The sequence below is a fragment of the Clarias gariepinus genome, chromosome 11, assembly GCF_024256425.1.
Source record: "Clarias gariepinus isolate MV-2021 ecotype Netherlands chromosome 11, CGAR_prim_01v2, whole genome shotgun sequence".
In the NCBI taxonomy this organism is placed as follows: domain Eukaryota; kingdom Metazoa; phylum Chordata; class Actinopteri; order Siluriformes; family Clariidae; genus Clarias; species Clarias gariepinus.
In genome coordinates, this window is record NC_071110.1 from 4,552,978 (window position 1) to 4,565,266 (window position 12,289).

Here is a 12,289-nt window from a genome sequence, read left to right on the forward strand (position 1 = left end):
CATTTTGCTCATAAGTTTTGAGCAAAGTATGATATGTAGACATGGGCTTTTTAGTCAAATTGAGAGAATCGAGGGTAACTACCAGTTTAGTAGTTATTTAGTTAGTTTAACACGTCTAAACTAACTAAATAACTATTAAACAAGAAGTTAACAGGCATAACTGTTTAAAACAGGTTTTTTTTTAATTTCGGTATTGTTGAAGGCAAGAAAAAAGATAGTTACACTTAAATGCTATTGCAGTCACTCCAGAATTAATGAATTTCAGGTATGTGTTTAATGTCTGTGAAATGTTCAGAGAAACAGGACATTGTGGACAAATACCATGTTATATAGTTAACAAAAAATATGGGGTATTGTAGTGAAGGTATTGTGGTGGAGCAGAAAAATAATGTTACAAAACATAAAATTTGCATTAGCAGTTTGTGGACAAGGGAGACAAGAGGCATGTGCATTCTGCTTTTTTTTTTTTTTAATTATTTTAAACTAAACCAACATGTTACCAGCTGTATATAATTCTACACTGCATACTTAATTTAGCCCAAATAACACATGTTAATTTATCAATTTTTACAAGGCTGTGGTAAAGTGAAAAGGTTTTTGAACAAACAAATGTTACACTTGACAGAGCACACAGCATCATTTTATTAGGTGTTTCTTTAAAATAGTGTGTCCCACCATGCACCAGCAAAACTGGAGATGAAAGTAAACAGTGTGACACATCGATACACTCCTTGGTGCAGCCCTACAGGATATATAACTCAAAATGTTTTGACTTAATATTTTGGCATTTGTACTTTTTAATAGCCTTGTGACTCAGAATGTTTTGTGCATGTTTTCTTTATCAGTTTGCAATACTTTTTGCTTCATTTAAAATAAATAAAAATGGAGTTCTGATTTTTATTAAATCATGAGTAGAATGTATCCTCATTTTGCATAGAAAATCTCATGAATGATATGGTAAAATAAAGTGATATTTACAAAAGTTAAGAAAGTGTTATGCAGTAATTCAAAAGATTTAAGAGTATATGAGCAAGTCAAAAAAAGCAAGGGATAGTGGTCTGTCCAATGTTTCCATGGTTAGAATATGGCAGGAAAAAATAAAGTAACAATCGAATTAAGGTATTTAACAGCCAATATATTTTTCACTATAATGGTGTTGTGATTCATTTCCTATAAGTACATGTGTATACATTTGCAGTTAGATATTTCCACATATCCATCATCATCAACATAAATATCATGGCAATAGTGCAGTTTTAATTACTTTGAAGAGTACAATGTTTCATTTACAGTATTTTGGGTTTCCTGATATGAACACAGGGTCAAAATGGAACATACAGGGTCAAAAATATACCCACAATACCTACAAATTATTAATAATTTAGTGGTGCTAATCACAAGGATATATATACTTATAACTGCATAGCTTGTTTTATTAAGAGTGCATGTGGTACGCTGCCTCCACTACAGAAAAGCCAAATATTGCCATGACATTTATGTTCATGTTGACAGCATGACCACAAATGTATTTACATAATAATTGACCTAGTACTTAATTTACATCTTTATTCCATATAATACTTTTTTATTGTAGTGTTCAGTTTTCTGTTAAATAGAAGAAATCTTTCTTTGTATAAATGTTAAACTTGTTTGTCGAATTTGCCTTGTTTGCAACCCATAAATTAGAGGGTTGATAATTGGAGGAAATATAACAACTGATACAGCAAAGATCCTTCTTAAGTGTGGAGATGCTGATTCAAACCTGTGAGAAATCAGTGAACATAATACGTTAATCTCAAAGGTCAGATAAACAACTAAGTGTGTGCCACAAGTGTGTATTGCCTTACTTATAGATTTTGCCTGTTTAGTAGAAAAACAAGTAATTAGAATTTTGATATATGTTAATGATATTATGAAAATGGAAGAGCCTTGTACAAGAGCTATAGCAAACAAGCCATAATAGTTAACCACACTTATATCCTCACAGCTTAACTTCATTAAAGAGGGATTATTGCAGAACGTGTCCACTATGTTTGTCCTGCAGATTTCTTTGCTTGTTGTAAGCATGAATAAACACCCAACCATAGCAAAACTTAGTGACCACACCATAAAAATAAGTTTCACTAAGGTGACCCTTCTCATCATGGTGTGGTATCTCAAAGGCTCGCAAATGGCAATATATCTGTCGAAGGCCATAACAGTGAGAAATAAAGGAGATCCAGTGCCATATATGTGAATGAGGAATCCTTGTAATGCACAGGCAGGATAAGAGATTTCTCTACTCTGAGACAATGTACTACAAATAAGTTGGGGATAAAAAGCTGTAGCTCCTGTAATGTCACATATAAACAAATTAAAGAGCAGGATGTACATAGGCTTATGCAGATCCCTTTTTACAACAATAGTCACAAGTAGCATAGACTGAAACAACAAGATTAAACAGTATGCAATTATGCCAAAAAATAATATAGCAATGGTACCAGACGGTGGTATGTCCATTGATTCCAAGGTGAGAGTAACCATAAAACGTGCTGAATTATTGTGAGACATGTCTCCCTTCCTGCCTTTGGAACTTCAAACCCTGAAAAGAAATCTATAGCAAGATTATATGAGAATAAATCTGTTGAGGACTAATTCACTGAAAATCCCACAGCCTCATAATACTCACAAACAGAATAGATCTAAAAAAAGGTGCTTATTTATACCATGCAGGAATCTATAGCTTGTTGTTTTTATTACAAGTTAAACATTTCCCCAAATCCCAGTTGTTGACACAAGTGTACATGGGATTGTGAGTTTGTGAGGTCTTTTTAGAGATTTTTAGTTAACAATGCCTGTGGTCCAATTAATTCCAATTCCAATTCCAATTAATTCCAATAAATTATTATTATTATTATTATTATTAACATTGAGGGGTTGTTTCCAGTCTCGGATCTGAGTGTGTCGAGTTTGCATTTTCTTCACCCTGCTTGGTGGGTCTTCTCCAAGTACTCCGGTTTCCTTCCACATTCCAAAGGTTAGGTTAATTAGCATTTCCAAATTGTATATAGTGTGTGAATGAATGTGTGTGCGTGTTTGCCCTGTGATGGCTTGGTGCTATGTCCCGGCTGTATGTTGCCTTATGCCTAAAATCTCTCTAATAGACTCTAGGACTCCTGTGACCCTGTACAGGATAAGCAATATATAGAAAATAAATTAATGAATGAATAATGGGGAATCACATTATTCATTTTAACTTTGTGTCAAATATTTAAAAATTTTGGTTGTTTATGGTAGGTAACATGAAATTGTGGGTTTCTGAGGTATCCTTGGAGCTGTTAAAAGCATGGAATGAATGCTGTGTTTTTTGCATATATATGCATCAGTTAATGTGTTTTTTCTGTAAAATTCAGAAATAATTCATAGTTTAATTATGTGTTTGCCCTTCAGCCACATATGTTCGCCGCAGAAGAGACAAGGGTGGCATTCGTCTTGATACTCCTTAAAGGCAAGGCTCGTGATTGGGGAACTTCTGTCTGGGAATCCAGAGCCCCATGCTGTGACTTATTAAATGATTTTCATCAGGAGATGATGAGACTTTTTGACCGGTCTGTCAGAGGATAGGAGGCAGTGGAGTTGGCCATCTAGTTCAAGACCTTAGCAGCCTCCTGTGACTGGAATGAGGCAGCCTGTTAGGCAATGTTCCGGGCCGGGCTCACAAAGGACATACAGTAGGTACTCAGTCGAAATGGGTATTACCGCCGCGGCAGCAGCCAAAATAAATCAGTTGCATTTCAAAGTCACTTGTGAAATGTCTGCCAGGTGGCGCAAAAGTGACATTTTCACTCGCCACAGTTTTAAAATACAATTTAGTCAAAAAAATGTTGTCTCGAAGAAATACAATGTTGATGGTAATTTCCACATAAGTACTTTACACAAAAAAAAACATGAAAAATCTGAACCAGAGTGTTACGTGGTGCCGTATGGAGAGACGCACCACGAGATGTATTAATAGTTATAAGAGCCCTGATGCAGGACTTTAGAGGGGAACAACGAAATAGGAGGCTGTGAGAGTGCTTGTGAAGAAAGGGAAGACCTTCCAGTTTGGAGATGGTGTCAAATTATTAATTAAGAGAACTGAAAAGGAAACAAATAAAAACTAATAACACAAAATAAACAGAGCTCCGCCTTTTACGTAAGGACGGACGTGTCGTGAAACCCGCATCGGTACAGTACACCACCAGCACAACACCCCCCCCCCCCCCCCATGGACGTCCCCTGACGTCCCAGAGTCAATTTGGACCCTGCGCAACTCTTTCATGGGTTCGGGGTCCAGTGCACTTGATCGCCCAGGCTCTTAACACCAAGCCTGGCAGTCCGCTGCTCGGTCACCTTGGGTGGGTGTATGTGGGGGAATATGGTGCGTGATGAACACCGGTTTGGTATGGGCCTGCGATGCGGTCTTACATCCCAGTATCCCTGAGGGGCGATAGTAAGGGGTACTGGGGCAGGAGGCACTGGAACTGGGGTTTGGGCGCCCTTAAGGCAGCTTAGGGCGCACTGACATCCCCAGTTTGAAACAGAACGGGTCGGCCAGTCGATTTGAGGGTTGTGACGTTGAAGCCAGGGGAACCCCAGCACTACTCTCTGTTCTGGCACCCGGGTTACCAGAAACGAGATCCGCTCGGAATGATGTCCGAGCCGTAGTATGACTGGGGCCGTCCTCTGCGTCACACACCCCGACCTAATTGGCTGGCCGGCCAGGGAGACCAATGGGATGGTGGAAGGGAGCGGGCAAACTTAAATGCCCAGTGCCGTGGCTAGCCTCCCATCAATAAAATTTCCCATGGTCCCTGAATCGATGAGCGCCTCTGTTTGGGCTCTCCGAATCCTGGTCCCTGAGAGCATGGCTGCAAGAAAGAGCCCTGCATGATGTCTTAACTTTTGGGTCCTATCTGAGCCCCTTCTTCTGTGGTGACAACGTCTGTGGCTTACTGCGCCACAGGCATCGCTTGCCCTCTGGGAGCCCTGTGGGCTGCTATCCTGAGGGACAAGCGTAGCAATGCCTATCTGCGTGGGCTCTCCCATCTCTTCCAGCTCTTCTTCAGGCTCAACATCAGGGATATGAAACCTCAGACTCTGTCTCCGTGAGCGGAGGTGAGGCTTTGCGCCTATAGCCGGGGAGTGACCAGCTAGACGCTTGGAGCGGCTTTTATGGGGTGGAGGAGATGGTTCCCGGCTGGAGCTGCCGGAACGTCCGGCCTGATGCTCACAAAGGCGATTATCCACCTGGATGGCTAGCCTATAGAATTACTCCAGATCCTGTGAAGGATCACGTATAGCTAGCTCATCCTTCAGCCGCTCCAAGAGCCCTTGAGTATACGCAGCCATAAGGTATATACAGTGGTGTGAAAAACTATTTGCCCCCTTCCTGATTTCTTATTCTTTTGCATGTTTGTCACACTTAAATGTTTCTGATCATCAAACACATTTAACTATTAGTCAAAGATAACACAAGTAAACACAAAATGCAGTTTTTAAATGATGGTTTTTATTATTTAGGGAGAAAAAAAATCCAAACTTACATGGCCCTGTGTGAAAAAGTAATTGCCCCCTGAACCTACTAACTGGTTGGGCCACTCTTAGCAGCAATAACTGCAATCAAGTGTTTGCGATAACTTGCAACGAGTCTTTTACAGCGCTCTGGAGGAATTTTGGCCCACTCATCTTTGCAGAATTGTTGTAATTCAGCTTTATTTGAGAGTTTTCTAGCATGAACCGCCTTTTTAAGGTCATGCCACAACATCTCAATAGGATTCAGGTCAGGACTTTGACTGGGCCACTCCAAAGTCTTCATTTTGTTTTTCTTCAGCCATTCAGAGGTGGATTTGCTGGTGTGTTTTGGGTCATTGTCCTGCTGCAGCACCCAAGATCGCTTCAGCTTGAGTTGACGAACAGATGGCCGGACATTCTCCTTCAGGATTTTTTGGTAGACAGTAGAATTCATGGTTCCATCTATCACAGCAAGCCATCCAGGTCCTGAAGCAGCAAAACAACCCCAGACCATCACACTACCACCCCCATATTTTACTGTTGGTATGGTGTTCTTTTTCTGAAATGCTGTGTTACTTTTACGCCAGATGTAACGGGACACGCACCTTCCAAAAAGTTAAACTTTTGTCTCGTCGGTCCACAAGGTATTTTCCCAAAAGTCTTGGCAATCATTGAGATGTTTTTTAGCAAAATTGAGACGAGCCTTGATGTTCTTTTTGCTTAAGTGGTTTGCGCCTTGGAAATCTGCCATGCAGGCCGTTTTTGCCCAGTCTCTTTCTTATGGTGGAGTCGTGAACACTGACCTTAATTGAGGCAAGTGAGGCCTGCAGTTCTTTAGATGTTGTCCTGGGGTCTTTTGTGGCCTCTCGGGTGAGTTGTCTCTGCGCTCTTGGGGTAATTTTGGTCGGCTGGCCACTCCTGGGAAGGTTCACCACTGTTCCATGTTTTTGCCATTTGTGGATGATGGCTCTCACTGTGGTTCGCTGGAGTCCCAAGGCTTTGGAAATGGCTTTATAACCTTTACCAGACTGATAGATCTCAATTACTTTTGTTCTCATTTTTTTCTGAATTTCTTTGGATCTTGGCATAATGTCTAGCTTTTGAGGTGCTTTTGGTCTACTTCTCTGTGTCAGGTAGCTCCTATTTAAGTGATTTCTTGATTGAAACAGGTGTGGCAGTAATCAGGCCTGGGGGTGACTACAGAAATTGAACTTTTAACTGTGATAAACCACAGTTAAGTTATTTTTTAACAAGGGGGGGCAATTACTTTTTCACACAGGGCCATGTAGATTTGGAGTTTTTTTTCTCCCTTAATAACATAATCTTCATTTAAAAACTGCATTTTGTGTTCAATTATGTTATCTTTGACTTATAGTTAACGTTTTTTGATGAGCAGAAACATTTAAGTGTGACAAACATGCAAAAGAATAAGAAATCAGGAAGGGGGCAAATAGTTTTTCACACCACTGTATGTCGCGGCCAGATGGAAACCTAGAAGTGGCGCGCGCCTTGAGCTGCCCAAAAGTTTACTTGAGGCACTTATTCATCCCACTCATCTCTGAAATTAATGTAGTTAGTGCTTCCTCATGCCTATCAAGCACTCTTGCTTGACCCTCAACTATTTCCTGCACCCTCCCCAAGCCCGCAGGCTCTTCTGGTGGTGCGATCATTCTGTTACGTGGTGCGGTATGGAGGTATGGTGCTCTATCCAGGCTGATTGCGGCATTGCCTGGCAACTGTGTGTCTATAAATGGCCGTGCCTTTGCCTGTTTAGGACGTTCCAAACAGTGCAAAGCATTTTTGCGCGGCTCTACCCCTCGTGAAACTCGCATTGTTACACAGAGCTATTGATATTTACTGTACACTAATGAGTCAAAAAAATAATTGGTTAAATGTTGTTTAGAACAAGTTTACTAGACATTTTTACTGACATTTTTTTTTGTACAAAATGTAAATAGTTATATAGCGTATCTCTGTATGTGTATATTAGTATTTAATTTCTAGGTTATTTTGGGTACTTTGAACACAAAAAAAATAGTACCTGAAAAGCTTTCGTCAAACTGAATCTTGACAGTTTTATTGCCCCTTTTATTTAACCTTTTAGTTGACCTTTTGATGACCTTTGGGATTTTTATGACCTGGAGTTTTCGATAAAAAGTAAGCGCGGGGGGGGATAACGATGCTTATGCGCTAGACATCGTTTCATTCACTTATTTAATTTAATTTATTTCTTTCATATATTTCTTTCATTTATATATCTATTTATTTATATACGTATTTATTTATTATAAGAATTTGTTCAGGGTGTTTTTTTTATTTGAAAAATCTGCTTGGTGAGGGGACTCGATTTTAAGGTGCTTGTTTAACTATTAAGACAGGGAGAATTATGAAAATCTCAGCAGCCTTATTTCTATTAGCTACATGACAGAAATAATATACGAAATCATGTTTAATAAATAGTTCAGTGAATGTGCTATCAAATGTTACCTTTTTGCAGAATGTTCTTATGTTTTATTTTGACTTGGCTCAAAGTTCTTTTGGCTCCAGACGGATTACAGCTTATTAAATAAGAAACCATAAATTCCTAGTCAATATACATTGGTATTTTAACCTAAAGAAATTAATGGCAGGAAAAGTAAATGCTTTCATAGTGATTTAACAGTCAAGAGGATAATTAATTAGTTTGCATTATAATTTAAGGGGAGGCGATGTCAAATTTGCAATTTAATATACTCACGCATTTACTCTGTCTGTTATTTTTTGCCAAGCCAACTCTCTTTGTTTAGCTGATGCAGGCTTTAATTTCTCAAAAGCGTGCATTAAAACCTCCAATTCCGCCTCCGATAAGTATGCCGCTCTCTTTTTTTCATTTGAATTTTTCGAATTGACTCGTGAAATCCGTGATCCATTGAAAATGTCTTTATGTACGCACCGTGCAAGCGCACTAACTCTGGGTAACCAGGAGGTTGATTAAACTTACTCTTATTAGGTGTTTTGGAACCGACATACTCTCGGTATGCATGTTTGCGGTTAATCAACCCAGAGGTTAAGAATAACCAAATGGTAAGTTAACCAAGCTTTCTGGAATACCCCCCTGGTAAAGTTCAGGGTGTGTGTTTATGAATAGATTGATAGATTTACATCTGTTCAGTTCTTTACTATAAATACAGTTAATAAAATATCATGAGGGAGTAATCAGTTTCCTTTTTGAGTAAAGTTTAGCTGCATTCACCTGTCCTCACACAACTGTTTCCTCCAGCGATGAGATTAAACGCTGTTTGCCAACATTAGTGTAGTGTGTATTTTTGAAAACACTGTTACAACAACAACAACAATATTATTATATATAGATATTTAAATTATTTCACATCAGTCCGTCACATAAAACCTGCGTGACTCTACTTCCGAAAATGCAAGCGACTTTGGCAGAACCCAAAGAAGAAACTTGGTGTAAAATTCTGAAGAAATAGACAAATATATAAGAACTGTGTCTATTTGTTTAGAATTTATTGTGGCTTTTTTCACACAATCACTAAGTTACATGTGCATATAGACTATTGTAGGATAACAAATAAAAATTAAAAATCTAGCTTCCAACGTATAAGTATATAAACTGAACGAGTTATGTACATTGGGTTCACATTTTAAGGTAAAGATGGTGACATTCTAAGAAGATCAAGTCTTGTACCCCAGGTGTCAGAGACATTAACCTTTTGTCTTTATGTACTTCCTGACCACTGGGTAGGGTCCCAAAGTCAATGTGAATGCTAATCTCAAGGCCAGGCTATGCCTTTGTCTCTATGAAAATGTAAAGGTTTGGGTGATACTGTCAGGCTGATTAGATTAGCACCTATGCATTTGAAAGCCACTGCTATGCTGATGAGATCAGGGCTGGGGAACTTCCGTTACCAGGCTGACTCCTGTACTAGACTATGCTTTGTTTAGGTTGGCTCCACCTCTTGTCTCAGACAAGACTTGGTCTGTAGATGAGTGCAAAAAGGTATTAGGAGCATGCATTCGTAAGAAAAATGTGAAAGGCATTATCTGCTGCCATAAAAAAATTGGTTTAATGCTAAGTACACAACAGTCTCAGTGTATCTCAGAGCTAGAGGAACAGATCCAGGAGCTATGTGCTAGAGTATCCTCTTTGACAAAGAAACTGAACCGCAAACCAAGCTTCAGTAAGAACTGATAAAGTTAATCAGTCTGATAACAACTATCCTGACTTACAAGCTTTCTTTGACACAGATGTAGCCATTCAGTCAGTAACTGATGTGCCTGTAGATCCACTGAATGTATGTGGTGCTAGGAAAAGATCTCAGGTAATTGAGGGAATTGCAAGTGTTACTCCCAACTCTTTGGTTGTCCAAGTCCAAACTGTTGCTAAATCACTAGGACCTAAGGATATAGAGAGACTATCCTAAAGCTTACCCTCAGCACGCACTTATTTTTCTAAATTTAGAAGAGCTTTGATCAGTAAAATGCGTCTCTACAACATGACATTAGAAGAAGTCACACAGCTGATGTCACAAATTTTAACTGAGTCTTAATTCAACCGTTTTGAGTCTGCTGTTACGTCGGAACCACAACACGCCAGTAAAAGTGATTTAAGAGAAGGTGTTTTGAAAATTCTGAAGAACATCCTGGGACCCAAGGTAGACTGGTCCAGAATTATTAACTGTGTGCAGAAGAAAGAAGAATCTGTAAATGAATACACTGAACGGTTTTGTCAGTCAGCTGTAACTTACAGTGGAATAGTTGAGGATTCTAAAAGTGTGCTTGAAGATAAGGGACCCCTAGTCCGCATCTGGTCAGATGGCCTTATAGCCGAGTACAGAAAAGCATTGCCATTTCTAGATCTACAGTAACTTGATCTTCCATGACTCTCAGAAGTAATCTCGACAGGTTAGCTGCCTGGGAAAGGGATGCTGATGTTAAGGCAAAGGTGAGAGTAGCAGCAGCTTCGTTTAGCACAACAGACCAAGACAACAGATGGCCTAAAAGAGAAAGCAAAAGTAACTACTGTGGAAAACTGGGACATTGGAAGAAAGAGTGTAGAAAGAAGTTGCAACATGGTAGAAGAAATACTATGCATAATTCTACTTCTTCTCAGCCTGCCTACAACCCTGAAGTAGTTCCGCCATTGTCTACTCAAACTTTAGAACAGCTTGCTCAGGCTCTTCTTAGAGCACAACACGAACAGGAAAAAAACTAATTGTTGGGGCTGTAAGTAGCTACCTTTCCCCTGTAATCCATCACAATGAAAAAAGCACTTCTTCTTCTTGGGGAAATTAGTTAGCGAGCCTTACAGCCCCGAACATTGTTTTAAAGTGTGCGTCAGTTACAAATCCATCTACATGTATGATGTCTGCAATGACTTAAGTTGTGTTAGAGGATAAAGGAGAAATGACTCACGACTGTGTTACACTTACATACACACCCACAAGTGAATTAGCAGAAACTCCTATAGAGAATGCAGAACTGGAGTTGTTGGTTGATGGTTCAGCTCAAGTTATTGAAGGCCATAAACGAGCAGGTTATGCAGTAACTTCCATCACTGAAGTGGTAGCTTCAGGTCGTCTTCCAGATCATTTTTCAGCTCAAGCTGCAGAACTAGTAGCCTTAACTAGAGCATGCACGCTAGCTTCATGGTCAGTTGCAAATATCTACACTGCTTCCGGGTATGCTTTTGGAGTATCATGATTTTGGTGTCATTTGGCAAAGTAGACAGTTTCTAACTTCTGCTGGATCCCCCATTAAGCATGCTGGAGTAGTGAAAGATCTAATGTTTGCTATGAAACCTCCAAAGAAATTAGCTGTGATTAAAGTGAAAGCACATTTTACTACTAACACAATGGAAGCTAAAGGTAATGCTCTTGCAGATGTAGCTGCTAAACAGGCTTGTTTCTATGCAACTGTACAAGTGTGTTCAGCTAGTACAGCACAGAAGACCATTCTGCCTCCTGAATCGATCATTGATCTGTACAAAGACGTCCCTCTATATGAAGCATGGACATGGTTGAACAAAGGAGCCTCAGTGGATTCATCTGGCTGCCGGACCAAAGGGGGAAAGTATGTCGCTCCTGAATCACTGCTGCCATATTTGGCACAACAAATTCACAATTTGGGTCACAGTGGTCTAGCGACGATGAATCACAGGTGGAATCCAAAATTCAGAATTGTAGCCATCGAAAGCATCAAGAGATGCGTTTCATGTCAGAAAAACTGACTACAGTAACTACAGCAGCAACACATAGTCCAGCTCCACTAGGACCATTTTGTCACTTGCAAGTTGATTGCATATCGTTACCTCCTTGTAAAGAAAAAAATGATGTCTTGGTAGTAATAGACGAATTGTGAAGATGGATAGAAGCTTATCCAACAGGACGTGCTACAGCTGCACATACTGCTAAATGTCTTGTTACTGATTTCATTCCCAGATGGGGATTACCAGATTACATCGACTCAGATCAAGGAACACACTTCACAGGACAGGTAGTCAGGGAAGTGTCTAAAATGTTGAAGATTAAGTGGAATATTCACTTCCCATACAGACCACAAGCATCAGGACAGGTTGAATGAGCAAACAGAACAATCAAAGCCAGGCTAAGCAAAATGCATCAGGAAGGAGTACCATGGGTTGAAGCGCTGCCGGCGATACTGTGTAGTATGAGAGCATCACCTAATAGATCAGTAGGACTGAGCCCTCATAAGATTATTACGGGATGCCCAATGCAAATGCCAGGTGTGATTGATC

The 12,289-nt window shown here is 39.8% G+C and overlaps 1 protein-coding gene across 1 annotated transcript; it reads right to left on the minus strand.

Annotated features, from left to right (window-relative positions):
- Window positions 1-1,608: 1,608 nt before the first annotated feature.
- Window positions 1,609-2,553, minus strand: LOC128533565 (olfactory receptor 52B2-like). The gene has a single exon (XM_053507853.1). The coding sequence runs from the start codon at window positions 2,548-2,550 to the stop codon at window positions 1,609-1,611; it is 942 nt and encodes a 313-aa protein (XP_053363828.1). The 5' UTR covers window positions 2,551-2,553.
- Between the last annotated feature and the right edge of the window lie 9,736 nt (window positions 2,554-12,289).

Coding starts and splice junctions, on each gene's coding strand:
- LOC128533565 (XM_053507853.1), bottom strand. CDS start 2,550: ATGTCTCACAATAATTCAGCACGTTTTATGGTTACTCTCACCTTGGAA.